This window comes from Capronia coronata (genome assembly GCF_000585585.1).
Source record: "Capronia coronata CBS 617.96 chromosome Unknown acBCG-supercont1.2, whole genome shotgun sequence".
Classification (NCBI taxonomy): domain Eukaryota; kingdom Fungi; phylum Ascomycota; class Eurotiomycetes; order Chaetothyriales; family Herpotrichiellaceae; genus Capronia; species Capronia coronata.
The window spans coordinates 3,867,239-3,885,617 of NW_006912894.1; the positions used below are offsets into that span (position 1 = coordinate 3,867,239).

The 18,379-nt window shown below is 51.1% G+C and overlaps 4 protein-coding genes across 4 annotated transcripts; 3 read left to right on the forward strand and 1 right to left on the reverse strand.

Annotated features, from left to right (window-relative positions):
- Positions 1-3,745: 3,745 nt before the first annotated feature.
- A1O1_03071 (uncharacterized protein) lies at positions 3,746-4,796 on the forward strand (the record flags this gene model as incomplete). The annotated part of the gene is made up of 3 exons (XM_007723978.1): positions 3,746-3,841; positions 3,918-4,015; positions 4,079-4,796. 3 exons carry the CDS (start codon positions 3,746-3,748, stop codon positions 4,794-4,796), a joined length of 912 nt encoding a protein of 303 aa, XP_007722168.1.
- A 3,842-nt stretch (positions 4,797-8,638) lies between these two features.
- A1O1_03072 (aldose 1-epimerase) lies at positions 8,639-9,802 on the forward strand (the record flags this gene model as incomplete). Its single annotated transcript, XM_007723979.1, has 2 exons — positions 8,639-9,135; positions 9,301-9,802. The coding sequence occupies 2 exons, from the start codon at positions 8,639-8,641 to the stop codon at positions 9,800-9,802; spliced, it is 999 nt and encodes a 332-aa protein (XP_007722169.1).
- Positions 9,803-15,787: 5,985 nt separating this feature from the next.
- A1O1_03073 (uncharacterized protein) lies at positions 15,788-16,819 on the reverse strand (the record flags this gene model as incomplete). Its single annotated transcript, XM_007723980.1, has 1 exon — positions 15,788-16,819. The coding sequence occupies one exon, from the start codon at positions 16,817-16,819 to the stop codon at positions 15,788-15,790; it is 1,032 nt and encodes a 343-aa protein (XP_007722170.1).
- A 600-nt stretch (positions 16,820-17,419) lies between these two features.
- On the forward strand, positions 17,420-18,334 carry A1O1_03074 (uncharacterized protein; the record flags this gene model as incomplete). Its single annotated transcript, XM_007723981.1, has 1 exon — positions 17,420-18,334. One exon carries the CDS (start codon positions 17,420-17,422, stop codon positions 18,332-18,334), a length of 915 nt encoding a protein of 304 aa, XP_007722171.1.
- Between the last annotated feature and the right edge of the window lie 45 nt (positions 18,335-18,379).

Here is an 18,379-nt window from a genome sequence, read left to right on the forward strand (position 1 = left end):
TCCGCTCGACTCCTGACGCGATCATACCTACCTGCCGCTAAACAAGGGTGGTAGGTATACCGCTGATCAGGTACGCCAGGTGTTGAAATAAACACCGATAAGTCCGAAGCTTCTGCGTTACCCGTTTGACTGGCACAAGAGGATGTTTGTCCTTTGGATGGCGGGGACTTGTACAAGTTGGTTCAATCACAACGACGGCGACTCAAGGCAAATCGGGTTGGACTCGTGGTGAAAAGAGGAGACATATCTTACAGCGATCACGGCTGGTGTCTTCGTGGCCATCACTGGCTGCGGCAGGCATGGCAACGGACCATGTCATGGGATGTCCGCTAGCAGCAACAACGTACTGTGCAGTGTGTACTGTGTATGTCCAGATCGCAAGATCGAAGGATCAAGGTTCTAAATGTTCGGCAACGTGAACGGTAAAGCTGCTGAGGGAAATATGTATGCCACGATCAAGCTCATCATAACAAAGATCGTGGTGATCGTGGTAGAACACAAAGAGGCATATTCAAGGGCTGGCAAGGCCCCTATAACCCAATCAAGGAGCCGGACACAACTTCTGCATGCGGAACTCTCCCCATGGCCTGGTGCACGACATGGTACAGCAGTGTGGCAGTAGTATACCCCTGTGGCGATTGCTGCGAGCGGATCGTGGGAGAAGATATGCCCGGTATTAGACAGCACTCTGATCCAATCACAAATCTCGATGTATCGAGCAGCCATCTGCGAAAAGCGCACGAACAAAGATACCCTTGCGTTCAAGAACATCCAGCAGGGGGTGCAGAGCTGGAGTTACTCTCGATAACCCGCAAATTACGGATGGAATGGCTGGCCAATAGGTACAATATAATAGTGGTCATCCCGGGCGTCAGCATACAGACATACACCTACAGAATAGTTCTCGTACAACCCCGAGACGTGGGCAATCACTTGCGTCGTTCGTGGTTCGTGGTTCGTACCGGGAGATAGAGACCCGGAGCGGGATCCTGGGCCTGACCAAGGAATGACCAAACACTAGAAGTGATCAAATTATACCAGGTATTGTTTGATTGTCGGGCGATGAGGATGATTATTTTTCATTTTCAGTCAGGAATTGATCATCCGGGCCCAACTGATGCATAACGCTGCATAAGCCACCTGCAAACCACGTGGGCCGCTGCAGTCAGTCTGCAGCGCGCGACAAATTGGTTGCCACCCACTGGCACCGGCGATACACTGGGATACAGTAGTAGACCCAGCCTCCACAAAAACTGGGTTCTTCATAGTAGACAAATATTGATGAGTAAGTGATGGACGAGACAAGACCGGTGCGAGGTTGGAAGGATGTGATACAAGAAATCAAAAGTCGTCAACGGTCAGAAGATAAAACTGTGGTGCATAATTGTTCATACTGGTAGTAGTAGTAGTAGTAGTAGTAGTAGTAGTAGTAGTAGTAGTAGTAGTAGTAGTAGTAGTAGTAGTAGTAGTAGTAGTAGTAGTCAATAGGCAGTAGGCAAGAGGTAAGTACCTAACCAGGCAGCAGTATGGAAGGAAGGAAGGAAGGACCGAGGATTCAACGCCTGGCTCTATAGATACCAACCATATCCAGACGTCACCCTGCACGATTATATGCTGTGGTAGGTAATGCAGTAGAGTAATCAGTAAGTGCTTGACGGTGTCTCAAGGACGTCTCTCCGCACAGGAGTATGCAAGAAATCGTAGATTCTTTCTCCTCAATCGCGAAGAAGACATGCTCACTCCTTTCTCCCCCGATGCGCCTTTTTCTTGCTTTTCGCGCACACGCGTCGCATCACCGCCGTGACTGCTCAGGCTTAAGCACTAGCAGCAGTAACGGGTGGGAGGGCGATGGGAGGGCTTGGGCTTTATTCCCATCCGGTCAAATTCGGTCAAGAATAATAATATGTAAACGAGCGATATGTTGATGATGATGGGGATGAAGGGTGGATGCCCCTGTCGGGTCCCCGCTGCAAGTGCGATCGCAGCTGGCATGGCGCTGAGGAAAAAGAAAGGCCGTCCTCATGACCAGGTCGAGGCTTTTTAAGAAGCCTAAGGGCCCCAGTTGATCGTAGATCGTTAGCGATCCTAGGGGCGCGAGGGGGCAAGGCTCGCGCCTTCGCTCTTTAAATCGCGGCTACGGACTCGGAGGCCCGTTGTTGCTGCCGAGTCGCCGAGACTGCCACTTCTACTGGGCGCTGGGCACTGGGTAAACACCGAACAGTGGATTCAACGCCTCCCCTTTTTTTTCTTGGGTTGTCTTTCTCTGCTTTTCTCCCGCCCTTCGAGGCATTTTCAGATACGCTTCAACGGGGGAGGGGCTGTGGCTTGTGAGGGCCATGACTGTTTGCGACTTGCTCAGTGGATGTCTCCTATTTGTTGACGGGATAGCTGTTTTGGGTTTATTACTGCGTGTATGTTGAGTGCAGTGCTGTGCTGATAACGCTGTAGCCTGCAGCCTGTGGCCAGTTCTAGACAAAGACTGTTAGGTGTCTAGTAGGCACTAGTAGCGCTGAGAGTCAGTATATTGTCGATTAGTAACCGACCTAGTGATCTGTAATGGGATTAGTGGTATCAGTAGGGCTGACCTAATAATTTGAATGGCGATGTACGGCCGGTAAGGTATTTTCCGGAGACTTGGGGTGCGTCAATACTAACCATACCGAAAGAATACCGTATCCACTCAGCTACTGGCCATGTCATTCTTGTCATCACCGTGTTACAGAAACACCACCAACCAATCAGCACTCGGTCTTTCGTCGTCACCACTGGCAGTACCTGACCTGACCTGACCTTCGTGGGTACCTGTAGTACCTCAGGTGCGGAATCCTCCATCTTCGAGGTCCATCCTCTTCGCTCGTGTCTGTTCTTCTATCCCACTCTCACCAAACACCACCACCAACAACACCAACACCATGACCACTCCGTACCCATCTTCTCCTCCTGGTCTCCTCCTCGGGACTGACATCCCACCCCCCCTGCTCAACTTTTGCTTGCTAACGTTCGCTTCTAGCGTCCTCCATCCGTCCCACCCTTCAAACAACCCTCTCCTCCCCCCCCTGGTCGCGTCGGCCGCAACAACATCCGTACATCCACCCCGGTCATGCATCATCTTTTTTGGGTTTCGCTCGGTCGGTCGTTGCGCGCTTTCGCTCCCCTGGTCATCTGCAGATGGGTTCTGGGAAAGAGAGGAGATCTGTGGCCGACCAGACGTACCAGTCAGTGCCAGTGCATCAAAACTTGTGCCGTGCACCGCGAACGCTGAGGCCATTTGCTCATATTCAGAGCGACCTTACCAAGCGGTGCCTCGTGCTCTCATATTCCATATTCTGCTCGGGATCCACATTGCATTGTCGCTTTCTGCTTCCATCTTACTAACCCTGTTGCTCATGCTACTACTGAATGATATATAGGGCCTTGATGCCTCGTCGCCCTCCCCTCCTAGAAAGTCCACATGCCCACCTCTCCTCCCCTTAAGGTTTCCTCTTTTGTACATCTGTTGTTCCATAAGCTGACCAAGACGTCGAGTCGGGCTGTGTGAAAGAAAGTCTGTCCGTGATCGAATACAAGACTTGACCGGGTCCCTCTACATACCAACCACATCGACCCGTGGCACGCCTGGATCTTACTACTACAGCACTGTTGCCCATCCATTACTTCGATTGGACGGTCCTTTCGTGTGATATACTATATTTTGCTACACTACACTACCACTTTTTCTTTCTCGCCCTTCATGGGCGCAACAATCATGACTCCTCCGCTGGAACCATCATCACCTCTAGACGGGGGTATTCGCAAACGAGTATGCAAGGCTTGCGATCGGTGTCGACTAAAGAAGTCCAAGGTCCGTCGGCCTGCCTCTCACACATTTGTGTGACTCCGCTCCTCTTTGGTCCAAGATCTGATATTGTTGTCTGCAGTGTGACGGGGCCACTCCCTGTAGTCGATGTAAAGCGGACAACGCCATCTGTGTTTTTGGGGAGCGCAAAAAGTCGCAAGACAAGGTTTATCCCAAGGGGTACGTCCCAACCTGTCCACCATCTGCAACAAGAATCATTCTAACTGAGCATTCGTCTATCAGATACGTGGAGATGCTGGAAAGCCAACAAGCCCAACTGGTGGCCGGCTTACAAGAACTATACCGACGCACCCAGAATGGCCAAGGCTGGCCCGGCTCGCCGTTGAAAGAGACCAGCCACGGCATGCCGTTGACGCACGACATCTTGGAGAGACTCGGCGTGTTGAAGCTAGACGGCCACGGTGCCAACGAAGTATTCGAGGAGGACCTGACGGTGCTCCAACAGAGACTGATCGCCGACGGTGCGGGCTTCATGCAACGGCAGTCTTCTCACGACTCGCATTCCGACAGCGCGGCGTCACCCCTGTACGAGCCGGTCGCACAAAGACCCAATTTCCCCAACCCGACTCCGTTCCACGGCAACCGGTTCCCTCCCACACCGCCGAACCAGAGTCCCTTCCCACAGAGCGCCCAGGTGGTGGGCATCCCGGCCAAGTCACATAATTCATATACCTATCCTCATGCGGCCACGCATCACTCCAATCTCAGCTGGAACACGCCGGCCTCGGATTTGGATACGACCGACAGCTTGGACTTCATGAGCCAGTTCGAGTCGCCGCTGATGGATGTCGACTCGTCGCTGGACTTGAATTCCTATCCGTCCAACATGTTTTCGGGCGAAGTCGGCGTCGCCCCTGCCGCCATCAACCCTTGTCTGACCATGAAAGACTGGGCAGGCCAGGAAGATCTACAACGGTATTTCAATCCGACCATGATCTAAATTCCCCAGAATGGGTTTCTCTTTCCGTTCCCAGCTTTCACGAAACGAACAACATGTTGATGTATTTTATTCCGTCTCTCTTTTGAGGAAAGAAGCGGGCGCTCATTACGACGGATCCGGCGTTGGGGCAATATGGAACAACAAAGGCGCAAATACTTGGGTTGGGTTAGGGTCAGCAGTTTTCCCGCCGAGGGCTTTTTCTTACATCTATCTCAAACTCAAGAGAGTGCGAAGTAACTGCGACCCCGTCGGGGAGGCGAGTTCATGAGGCAAGGGCTACTTCCCCCTTGGTTCTCGAAGAAGCGAGGACGGCCTCCGACTACTACAACCACAATCGTTTTGATGGCGAAGGTGTCCTTCTCTCAAACGCTATACCTGTTTGCTAGTCCTCGAGTGTGTATTCCTATCTACTAGTACCTTGATGGTACTCTTTTGTACTTGTATTACAAGACATGGTTAGAAGAAGGAAACAACAAAACGAGCGAGGCTATCAGACCTCTTTCCAAACAGGCATTGTACACAGTACGTACTTGGTTGAACTTGTCCAGTGTACAAAGAATTATTCTACCTTTTTCCATTCATTCTTTCGTTCAGTCATCCAGTCACCCAAATCTGATGCAGCTAAACAAACCCGGAAAGCTACGTTCAAAGGTACCTTATCCAACCTGACATGTGGACTCATCGTCACCGATTCACCATGACCACTAGCACGACGTACCTTGTACCTTGTACCTTGTACCATGTACCATAACCTTATACCCATGTAGGTACCCATCCGATGTAACGCCGCTTGCTGTTGCTGTTTGTTTGTTTGTCGGATACGAACACCGCTACCAATCTGCTACTGTGCTTTGTAGTACTTGTCGTACAGGTACCGCAATTTAGAGCTTACTAATGAATTACTTACAGTGGATGTTCTGCCAGTGGAGACTTTGGTGGGAGTTAGTCAGCGGAAAATCGCTTAATCGTTTCCCACCGAAACTGAAACTCCCCTGTAAGGAGAGACTTCGGACAGCGAAACGAGACGAGGCGGCGAATTTTTTCTTCGGTCTCTACTTTTTTTCTTTCTTCCTAGTCTCTTGATCGGCGACTGTCAGCTGGCGAGGCAGAGCGGAAAGCTTACCGGGTCGTTTCATCCGTGATCCTTGTCCTGGTTCGTATACTACCTACGTAATGAGGTGTCTCGCACCTCTACTGTAGTGGTGAATACCTTAGGTCGGGAGGTACCTAAGATAGGTAAGGTACCCGCTCTGTAGGAGGAGACAAGGGGGCGATGTAGCCAAGATACCTTAGGTAGGTACCTAAGGTACTTTAGATAGGGTATACGGTCCGGACTTACATTATTGAAGATGGTAGGGCAGGACTACTGCAGTACAAAGTACAGAGTTCAGACTACCTATAGACTACAAGGTTACCTACCTGGGTACTTTGGTGCCGAAGAAAGTCCTTGTTGACATATGGGTGATGATGATATGACGACGACGACGAACCTTAGGTAGGTACATGGGTACATCAGATAAGGTAGATAGACTGGATATTACCTCAGGTACCTACACATATTACTTCAAGTACCTACAGACATTACTTCAGGTACCTCAACCGCCGGCACCTGGAGCACAAGAAAGTAGCCCAACAGGACTGCAGGGGTTGGTAGCCATGCTAAGGTATACTACAGAGTATGCTGCTGCGCCGAACTGTCTCCTGAATCTGGATATACCTATCTAGGTACCTAGTAGCAAATAGTAGGTACTCTCCAGACTGGCCATGACCAGATGAGATTTGATCGTTGTGACCGAATCCTCCTTCTGGGGAAACAGACCAACCGTCACCAATATCTCTCGTCTCTAGCCCTGTGGTACTAGTATCTGGCAATTCATTAGGTACCTAGATTGGTGGTACTAGATACCTACCTATTGTTTGTTTATCAAGTTCTCCCAAACATGATTTGTTCTCCTCTCGCCAGGTATTGCCCTTCCTGTTCTTCAGCAGAGCTCTGGTGCCCAGGCTCTGTCATTTATTGACTTGGTTGGAAGCGAAAACAGAAAACCAGATAACAGATACGTAGCAAAGTAGATAACAGATGAACAGGACGTTCTGGAACTACGTACTATTGGACTTTGGGATTTGACAGTGCCGACAGGCGAGTAGTGCCCTGATGCGGCCGAGATTGGAGGGCACGCACTCTGCACGAGCCTCGCGTCTTGACGGATGACAGATGACAGCATATAGGGCTCGGGCTAGGGCTGGGGAGAGGGGGAAGCTTGGACTCGATTTCGGATTTGATTCCGGATGTGAAGCCAAGAGAGAAACAGATATCAAAGCAGACAGTGTGGACTGTGTAAAGAGGTGAATGAAAGCGACGTACTCTATGAAGAGGTGATTGAAAGCGACCCGTGTTTCTAGACCTGTCAATGCGCCCCCCTTTAAATTTGTGATACTTGAGAGAAGGGAGGAGGGGAGTTTGTTGATAGCCTTGTGATTGATTGATTGACTGATTGATAGGTCTGTCAAGACAGGGACAGGGACAGGGACAGAGTAAATAATGCAGGATACACTGCATCTCATACAGGGTAATTTCAGGCCAGGGCCAGGCCTGGTTGGATATTTGTTGATCGCATTTAAGCGACGAAGTCACTGATTGTCTCGTTACGGGGACGAGTAGATGAGCACACGAGCAGACAAGTAGCCAAGCAGACAAGCAGACAAGCTTGGTTGGTTCGTTGGCAACTTCGTCGCCGCTTAGAAAGTCTTGTTTCATCAATAACAGGAGCTTAGGTATTAGATATCAGATGTCAGGGCAGATATCGGAAACAGCAACGCCTAGGAATAGCGATACGTCCGGCGATAAACATCCAAGCGAGAGGAAGATCGGTGCCGGGGTCCTTCGTTAGTCAGGGCGGGAAGATTCTGACATAAACAAGGGATCCGGATCCCGTTTCGGATACGGCGCGCGGTAGTTTAAGTCTTGGAGCTTGGGGGTGTCGGGATAGTGGATGCCAGCTTGCTTCACCATGATGGAATGACGATGATCGATGAGCGATGAGCGATGATCATCGAGTCTTTGCGCGATATTGCAATTCCGGCGGTAGGATCATCTTGATGGTAGAGCCACGAAAGGTGAAATCTCGGCTCTGTAGACAATAGAGCGTGGACAAGGTCAAGGGGAGAAACAGGAAGAGGGAGTCTGCTTTGTCTTCGTCTTCGTCCTGACCTTCCTCTCGCGGGACCGTGTCGGTAGCTTGCTTGAAGCGGAAGACTAACCGGTATCGCGATCCTCAGCTGTTGAGCAGAGTTACCAGATACTAGACCTGGTATCTGTATCTCTGTACTGGTTTGTTTCTGAATCACTTCATGTCATTTTCGGAGAGAATGAGTAGGTAAGTCTGGTATTGCGGTATGATTGATTTTACCCCACCAGAGCCTTGCGGACTCTTGTGGTCATGACGGTCATCATCTCTGTTGACAGGACGCAGCTCTTTCACACTGTAAGTAGGTATACTGAAGTATACTGCCAGTTGAATCATACCAGGTATCTCCATGGGAGTTCATCCGTCTCGCAGTGGAAAAGGTTTCCCTACCCATGCATCACAGGTTTGTGGCGGCTCATTCAGCCTCAGCTCCGGCAAAATCCAAGTCATGGCCCCGGATAAATGCAAAAATGACCTTGAACCACCCGGTGTCTTGCTGTCCAACAGCTACAACCACAACCACAACCAACAGGCAGCTCCTTTTTGTGATGACTTCAGGTTGATTCCAGGATTGTCTTCTGTCATCATCACTTCTTCACGGTCTGGAATGTACTTACATTGACAATCAACACCCTCGATCTTGAGATAACGATCATGGCGTCAGACTCAGACTCCGGCTTCTCTTTCCTTCCCCAAGGTGCCATCATCCAGAAATTCAAAGTCGCCGGCCACAACATCGTTCTCGGATATCCCAACCCAGAACCATACGCGACCTCACCTTTCTTCGGAGAGACGATTGGTCGCGTGGCCAATCGCATCAAGAACGCCGATTTCAGGGCCAATGGCAAACCCTATAAACTCGCGGCCAACAATGGGCCAAACCACTTACATGGCGGCACGTCAGGCTGGGGCAAGAAGAAATTCAACGGCCCCAAACCGGTGAACCGAAACGGCAAGGAAGGAGTGTTGTTTACCTATGTCTCGCCGGACGGAGAGGAGGGGTATCCTGGAACCGTTGAGCTCCGGGTCTGGTATACCGCGTGGACGGAAGATGAAGACGGCTTGTCCAAGACGGTCCTGGAGACCGAGTATGAAGTCGAGCTGATTGGGTCTGAATGCGAGGAAACGGTTGTCAACGTCACCAATCATGGGTACGTTTTTGTTTGTCCTTATATCCATCCCATCCTAAACAAAGTACAAGCATTCCTAAGGGGGTGCTGTCCGGAACATTGAATCTTCACGGGATTGGCAGACGATCGCTTCGGTTTAGTATACAGTACATACAAACTAACCACTTCTGCTCTCCATCTGCACAGCTACTTCAACATCACCGACGGTCCTACCATTGAAGGAACACAAGTCACACTCCACACATCCAAACACTTGCCTGTCGACGACACCGACATTCCTCTGGGTCTGATCGAGGACTTCCCCGGCATCGAGGCAGGCAAGCCTTTCGTGCTGGGCGCCACCGAGCCGGACATCGACCACTGTTTCATTGTGGACACGGATGCGGCCGACATTCCCTTGGATACGCGACAGAGACCGCTCAAGCCGCTGATCAGTGCCAACCATCCCGGCACGAAGTTGCATTTGGATATCTTCAGCACCGAGCCGTCCTTCCAGTTCTATACCGGCAGGTATATCAATGCTCCGGCCACCGCGGAGACTCCGGCTCGGGGACCGCGGGCTGGGTTCTGTGTCGAAGCCGCCCGCTATGTCAACGCCGTCAATGTCCCTGAGTGGCGGAACCAGGTGTTGTTGAAACGTGGCCAACTCTGGGGGTCAAGGACGGTCCACAAGGCATGGAAAGCATGACGAATGGTTAAAAGGGAAAATAACCATGGGGAGGAGGATGACTTCGGCAGGGTGGTAGTGAGCACTTCGAAGAGGATGCCCAAACCCAAGGGTCGCTGTGAAAGGTCGGTATTTATCGACAAGATCGAATAGCGACCGCTTGGAAACCATGACTTGAGAGTCCGCTTCCATGACTTGATCGATGCTCACGATGACACGGGACCCGGGACAAGACAGATCATGTCGATACTCTGTAGCGACACGCATCAACCGGGCTTGTCTATCGAGCTCTCGAGATCAGACTTCAGAGACCACAAGAGCTGGGTTTCATTCGGTATATGCCAAAAAAAACATCCCTACCTAAGATAGCTACCTACCTAGCTACCTTCATACCTATCACCTAGCTACCTTTATACCCATCACCTATCTACCAACAAGAAATACTCTATCATCTTGACTTCCACTCACACCTTGGGTCAAGCTAATTAATACGTACGTAGTAACCCCTGCACTTCACCTGTCGTCTCCAGTCTACCCACACTGCATTTCCTAAGAACGCTCGTGCGCCCTTCTATATGGAAACGGACATGGCGCCGAGTCGACAATCTCATGCAGTGTGTGGTAGTATAGTAGGAGTATCTATTTCCACTCCTGGCAACCAGACTTGCGGTATGTTTTTTTTCTTTTCCCGTTCAAAAAAGAACAACATCTGGGTCTCTCGAATCGCAATTCCCATAAATTTCGATATGCTCCACCCGATACAGTGGCCCATTATTACCGACACAGCGTTAAAGCAAGGGCAAGACAGGACAGGGCAGGGCTCCATATCAATTCCCCATTCGACCCTTTTGACCCTTTTTTTCCTTTTGCCCACAGCGGGCGCGAAGAAAATATAAATTTACGAAACCCCCGCCCTCTAAATTCTCCATCGAGAGTGCCGCAAATGAATTAAAAACCACGCTCGCGCCGTGCCGATTTCCCAGGGGATCCAACCCAGTCGCTGATTTGAACGCTGCCCTGGCACTGGCCAGCTGTTAACAGTATAGGAAAACCAACCTCATGAGATACCTAAGCTATCTACCCACTTACCTAAGGTAAGTTGTGGGTATCATATTGCTTACCTACTACTAGTAGTGTAGTATGTACCCATATCCATCAAACTGGCATCTGCCGTCGGAAATGCTTACTCTGTGCGGCCAAGTCTTGGGATCCTCATAGCTGGGGAGGCGACGTCGACCACTACCATAGTGGTACGGTCTTGCATATAGGCGCCATGCCCGCCTCTGTCCCTGTTGCCTCTTCTCTTTTCATTTTCATCTTTTCCTCGAAGGCACGATCCTGAGCTCAGGTCAGCAATTCTAGACGTGTGTTAGCTGTAGTCACCACTGCTCGACATACTCTGTATCGATGATGGCAACCTTGAATGCGCAGCCTCGAAATGCCCGAGTATTATCTTTATGCTGACGGATCAGACAACCCAGTTTCAAGGCACCACTGCAGTCAAAGCCGACGGACGGACTTAGGAGTCTCTCCGTCTTACGTAGCCTGTATCCTCTGATGCTTTGTACGAACGATACTAGGTAGGTACAATTCTGCTTGTCGGCAAAGAAGTGTCGAGGTTCGTCCCGTGTTCAAGCTGTACGATTTTTATGCATCCACGTATTCGGCATTGGCGACTTCCTGGGTTCGAGTTCGTAGGTATGATATTTATTATTAGGCCACACTACTAGTACGCTTCTCTCTTTCTACTTATCCAAGGCGCCAACTCGAATACGAATCCCTCCTAGGCGCCAATGCATTTGCCCCGCGCAAAGCCTCGTCGGCGTCGTAATCATGTCTTGCTGGGAAGAGTTCAAGAAGTCAGGCGTTCTATACTCCTCACTACTACCTTAGTTTAGTAACCTACGAGAACGGTCTGTGAGTTGGTTGGATGCCAATATTCCAAGAAGGAAGACAAGAAGTCAAGACTCCTTACCCGACAGGCACTATGCTCTTCGGTATCATTGTTGTTGCTGTCGGTATCGTATCTTCATAATCCCTGTCATGGCAGGATGAGAATCCAGGCCCCAGCCGCTCTTTTCCAGATCAACGCCAACAAACTGATAACTCGATATTGATGGTAATGATGATGATGATGATGATGATGATGATGATGATGATGATGTTATTGTTTTTGTTCAGTACGTAGTAACTTCTTGGGAGATGGGGGTGGTGGGTGCACTGTCAATATTGCTGTCGATCATCTTCGGTCAGTCCATGGACTGGCGCTTGCACGGGTTCTATAGCAAGCCACTGAGAAACTCAAATTGCATAATAATGAATTGATGAATTAATGATAACGAATGAATATGGTGAGTCTGTGAGGAGATCTGATGCAGTCAGGCAGGTACTGCAGCCTGACACTACTACTCGTTAGTACTGGGTGTCTATTGTGATAACTGATAAGCAGCTAATATCGAATATCGTACGACCATCGTCAGAGCCCTCGATTCGGCTCCGCGCATTTACAATTCCTACGTAATCCGACGACCGAGATTACTTCAGGCTACCAGGATGTGTACTAAGGTCCAGGTACCCTACTACTATACAGAGTATAGGTAGGTTCACAACCTTTATGCTAGTGCACCTGCAATGCAGTGTTGCAAGCTTATCGGGCGACATGTCGAACCGAAGGAGAGTGCGCGGTTGAAGGTTGTTGACATAACTCGGGGCAATAATATCTACGCATAATCGCCCGCACAACTTGAGGTGTGTACCTACAAGGTATCTAATTGGTCAATTCAAATGACTTGTACCGGCGAATCAGTGTTGTATTACAGCTTGGATCTCAAAACTTCGTCACATGGAATCTTGTCTGGTCATTTCAATATCGCATAATGCTTGTGGTTTCAGACTCTCCTCTTACTCATCCATGCTATCGTATCTCATCTCATCTCATCTTGACCCCTTCGCTACACCATTCAACCCTTGAGGCTCTTACCATGTGTCCACGTTGAGCTCTACCACCCCGGTCCATCGTCGTTGAGCACTTCCTTATTCTGCTAACCGAAGTCTGACAGCGTCCAGTCATCCCATCTATTCTACCTAGGTATCTTAGGCAATCTAGGCATAAAAGAACAGCCAGCCTTGAGGCTGAATCATGGTTGATCTGTCATCATTTGCTCGTTGCTCGTTGCGTCTACCTCTACCTCTACAAGGAGAGGACGTGAGATGCTCACTCACCAAAGGACGAATCCTGCGCCAGTTGCTTTTTCCAGTCCTGGGACTCTTACTCCATGGGGTTGTACCTAAGGTAAGGTTGGTTCTGCGTGCAGTGAGATACGGTTGACGCTTGACACGAGACCTGAGAACGCCCAAGGACAAGCTCCACCAGTCCATTCGTGATGACTTGTCAAACTGATGCAGTGGCTGATCTGGTAAGGTACTTCTGACTACAACTAAGGTACTGCCTAATCAGATCTTAAGTTGATATACCCTGGATTCTGATGCTGATGCTGACCCTTGACCTGACCCGACCCTGATTCAGGGCCACTGCACGCCCGAGGGTGCTGTTGACTATTCGTGTCTCTTTGTCGGCCGGTCTCTCTATGGTCAGTCCGTCTACACTAAATACCCAAGAGGTCTCTCCCCTCTGGCTGAGTCAGAAAGTTGCTTCACCCAAGGCTTTGTTTTGTCATGGTGCTCCCTTACCTTTCACCCCGGCCTCGACGAGCAGTGTGGGACCACGACTCTCTCTCTCTCTCTCTTTCTCTCTCTCTCTCTCTCTTTCTCTCTCTCTCTCTCTCTCTCCTCTCTCGACTGCTGTTTGTTTGGTCCGTTGAAACTCCGAATTGCAGCTACGTTTCATCGTTTACACATCATCAAAGTTGCTCAATGCTACCAGTGGCTGACTGGCTTACTGGCAGGAAGGACAGCTGGACCCTGGTTTCGTTGAAGCGGTTTATCTTCCGCGTCCGCTCAATGCCCGGTAGCGATGGTTTCCCACTTTCCTTTCAAGGTTCTTACGGCCCGGCATATGGCCGTTCTTGGTTGCCACTCTAAAAAGTGTCCGACGAAGAACGAAGTGTCATTTTTAGTCGGCCAGACGGACCCGAAACCATTCCCGATGCGCTACCTCTACCGCTACCGCTACGGCATGTCCGTTGTCTACGCACGCTTTTCTTTCAGCTGAGGCGACCACCCCTCCCGAGGGATTTGTGTTTGTGAAACCTTCTTCTGGGTTTCTCGGTAGGTACTTATGCCCAAATTCGACCCACCTGCAACTTTCAGGCCCTTTGGCCCACCGCAACAAAGTTCTTCTAAGCTTTGGGGCCTTTCTGGACAAAGCCCTATGTTGTTGAAAACTACAGACTACAAGGGCCGTCCCTGGAACATGGTCAGGGTGGGAGATACTAGGTAGGCAAGACCCTGCATGGACGTGTCTGAGTCATCAGCAGGGGAGGGGACCTGTCTTTGTGGTCCAAACTTAAGGTATCTGGCCAGTTGTTGAGTGTTGACATGATAACCGGTTCAGGAACACGAGTGGAGGGGAGGTCCAGAGGCTTATCATCCACCTCCGCAGCGAAGAAACTGGTAAGGGTTTGTTCTTTGTCTTTTTTGAAAAACAAAACCCCTGGTATACTCTTCGTTCAAGAAGATCTTGCGAGAGGCGCAAATGTTTGGTACAAGACATGGATACATCATCCATACAGACACCGACATCAACATCAACATCAACAGCAACGTCGACAGAGATAAAGAGACAGATATGGACTTGCTGATAAAGTCGCTGGAACTGATGATGCCGCTTATGCTGATCAGTCGACTTCTCTCAGCTTGCTTTGAGCCCGCCAATCCAGTCCGGTACCGGTAGTGAGGAGTGAGGTTTGAGGTTGAATCAGGATCGATACTAAATCTAATAAGTACGTATCATTTCTCCTCTTCGTTACCTTAAATGGTACCTACCCAGGTAGTATCAACCAACTCATCAAGACATCAGAGACTAGAATTTGAAAAGTCTAAAAGTGACGACATGTCCTTTTGTATTCTTGATCGTCTGTCCCTGTAGGCTCAGGCTCCGGTCAAAAGAGACAGGCTTCCCATCGTGACATATCAGTTGAGCGGAGATATTATAATTGGTTAAATGGTTGCCTTGGACAGTGAGCGGTTCTATTCAGCACACTCGAGGTGATCAACGGCAATGTACGATGGCGCAGTACCTGCCCATCAGTTGCGTCAGGTGTATGCTCGAGCCCCAGCGGCATCAAGTCGATCGGCCACATGTCTGTCAGCCATCAAACTCGGGTTGCGATTGTTTGCGAAAGTTTGAAATTGAAACTATATGCAATTCGCTTAGCCATGACTCTGGCCAGCCCGAGTGGTTACTGATCGAAACAAGCAAGGACTGTCCAGCCCGCTCGGCAAAGGAAACAGGAGGTTGGTTGTTGGAAGTAGTCCGTCCCCATCAGGGAAACGGGTCTTTTGGACACCTGGTCGATCATCATTTCTTCCCGATGTCCGTAAGAAGGGGTATGCTCGCTCTCTCTCTCTTCCCCCACTGCCCCGACCTCCATGGACACTCCGGATCTGCCGTGCAAGCCGAGTAGCATGGAGTCTCGACGCACTAGCATTGTGTGGTGGTCCTCTAGGCCTAGGATGTCGAAATATCCCTTTTGGACAGAGGATTGGTCTTGGACAGCACAGCCTTTCTGATTTGGCCGCACAGGATCCCCAACTGGGAGTGGGAGGGCATTCATTGTAGTTTCGTGTGGGGGTACCGTGTCCGCTATCAAAGGGACGACGCTGCCTTGCCAAAGTAGCCCATTCGGATCCGGCATTTGGCGGTCCAGACATGTCGAGCTGATCCCCTGATAGGATTCAGATGTTGGCACAACCGGTACACTGAGGGCGTTGGAAGCCCTCGACCAGACGCCTGACATTGGCTTGTGGCAGAGGACCTTCACCACACGTCGCGGCGCAACAGGAAGACCTGGCAACAAAGGTAGCGTTGCGGGAAAGCAGCTCAGTTCAACCCGACTTGTCGACCCCATCACGCTGTGCCTGCTCCTCACCACTTGACGACGCCGTGGCGTGCATGACTTTGTCACATTTGACTCGTAGATCGTCCACCCCACCAACGCCCTTCCACTGATCCAACAACTCCACGACGGATTTATACTCGTTGACAGCCTCGTCCTTGCGGCCATGGTCCAGCATCGTCTGCAGCCGCAAAGGCGCATCCAACGCCCACTTGACGGTCTGTCTCTGCTTGATCGTCCTCCTCGCCTGCATGACCTGTTTCGTCCGATCTACATCTGTAGCTGGGGCCAACTCCTTGACCATTTCGAGCAGCCCGTCCAATTTCGCCGCCAGTTTCTCTACCCCATCCAGACCCGGTGTCGGGGCTTGCCCAGTCTGAATGGCCAACCCTACTCCCAGGGCGCTTAGCTTGTCCTTGTCCCCTTGCTCCCGCTTATGCATGCCCTTCTGCATCTCGGCGATCGTGCCCACCGCCTTGATGAGTTTGCTGTAGTTGTCGTAGACCAAAGCTTTCCGCTCGCCATCGAGGTTCCGGATCTCGCTGACCAGCGTGCCCTCCGTCTTCAGGATATCCCGCAACCCGGCGGTCTTGAGCAGCTCCGACACATAGGCTTCGGCGTCGAAGTCGGGATCGTCCAGTCGCGCGGTCAAGGATGAGTACGACGACGATGGGTCCGTGGTGGTCACGGTCGAGTCGGACGCGTTGGAGGCTATGCTCACCGTGCGGCTTATGTTGTTGTGGTCCTGGCCTTGGGTATGGCTGCCGGCGGCGGAGGGGACCCTGCCTTTCAGGTTGTAGTAGTCGCGCAGGGCGGCGCGGTTGCGTCGATGCGCCGTCGGCCCGGCATTTGCATTCTGCTGCGGAGCTGGCGAGGAGGTGCTGGATCGCGGGATCTCGAAGGACGGACGGACTGAGGAGGTCGGTGTATCGCTTGCGCTCGCGCTGGGGAGTGTCGGGGAGGTGATTCGAGATAGACCGACCGCGGGAGATTCGCTGCGTGGGGACGTGATTGTGGCCATGATGGGCGAGGAGATAGTTATGTATGCGAGGTTAAGGGGTACACGTCTACATCATCCCAAGCTGGAATGGTATATCATGCTTCATACTCCCAAAGGGCTGAGGAGGATTGAAAGGTGGATACAGAATGTATATAAGCGTGGTGGTCTAGAAGACGAGTCTTGGGTGACCGTGTACTTTGTGTCCGCGGTAGAGACGATGGTTGACGCCGACAGCCTTGCAGGCGCAGCCTTGCGCGTGCCGAAGTTTTCCCGTCGTCTCCTTAACATAGCAACATTTCGACCAAGACCATGTCATCCCTTCATGAGAGATGCAAATGTGTGTCGACCGATGTTGCTGTCTCACAGTAATCCCAAAGAGAGAGACCAACACTCATTCATGCCTGTTCAACGGTAGCGAACAACTCAACGGTCTCAGGCCATTCAGCCAAAGGCTTTCTTCTCCCCTCAATACTGGACAGGCAGGCCCTTGATGCCGCGGCAGCTTGAAATGATCTCGCTCGGTCGACTACTTAGGGTCTGATCTCGGGAAAGTACAGAATAAAAGGATTGGATAGGAGACAATCAAGCTCCTCCAGAGCGAGATCTCCAGAATCAACAACAATGTCAACACCACATCCCCTACACACGCAACTCTCCACCTCCCTCCAAATACGCCACAATCTACCCGTCAATCCACAATGGCTGACCGACTTCCTCTCATCCCGCGGTCCAACACCTCCACCGTTCCCCGCGCTATTATCTACAGCCCATTTCCGCATTCTCGCCAGCGACATCACGACTTCTCTTCGTCCTGTAAGCGCAGGGGATGTCCTTCCTCCGGACGTGAGCGACGTGAATGTCAAAGAACGCCGGCTCGCAGGAACCGTGATCGTGCAGGTCCTGGATGTCCTCGACGTGGGGAGTAGTAAGTGGAGTCAAGTCGAGGCGATCGAGCGCGTCGAGAATGGCGAGGAGATCCGTGGTCGAGAAGTCATCCGCACAGTCGATGTTATGGAGGAGGGAGACGATGGGTCTGGTGGTATCGACCCTGCGGCTACTTCTGGTGGTGGTGTTGGTGCGAGGCCGTCCGGTCGAACGAACGGAACTACAGCAACAACAACAACGTCAACAGCAACAGCAAATTCGGGATATGCTGCCAACCCGAACAAGTTGAGTCTAGGTCCTCATAAGCTGCTGTTACAGGATGCAAGGGGTACAAAGGTCCTGGCGTTTGAGCTGGTCAGAGTTCCAGGTATTGGGCTTTCTATCTCTGCGTCGGCTGCTCGTCCTTCTGCTACATCGAATGGTGCCAGAGCCAACACTATACCAACGGAAGATCCGGGGATGTTTATTGGGTGCAAGATCCTCCTTAAACCGGGAACCGTGGTGCGCAGGGGAATGGCAATGTTAACGCCCGAGAACTGCGTGCTGTTGGGCGGCAAGCTCGAGGCATGGGATAGGAAGTGGAAGGAGGAGCGCAAGCAAAGACTGATAGCCATGTTGGGCGAAGAGAATGGTGCCGCTGTGCGTGGTTAGCAAAGAAAAAGCGCCATGGCCGAAGCAAGAGAAAGGAAAGTGTCT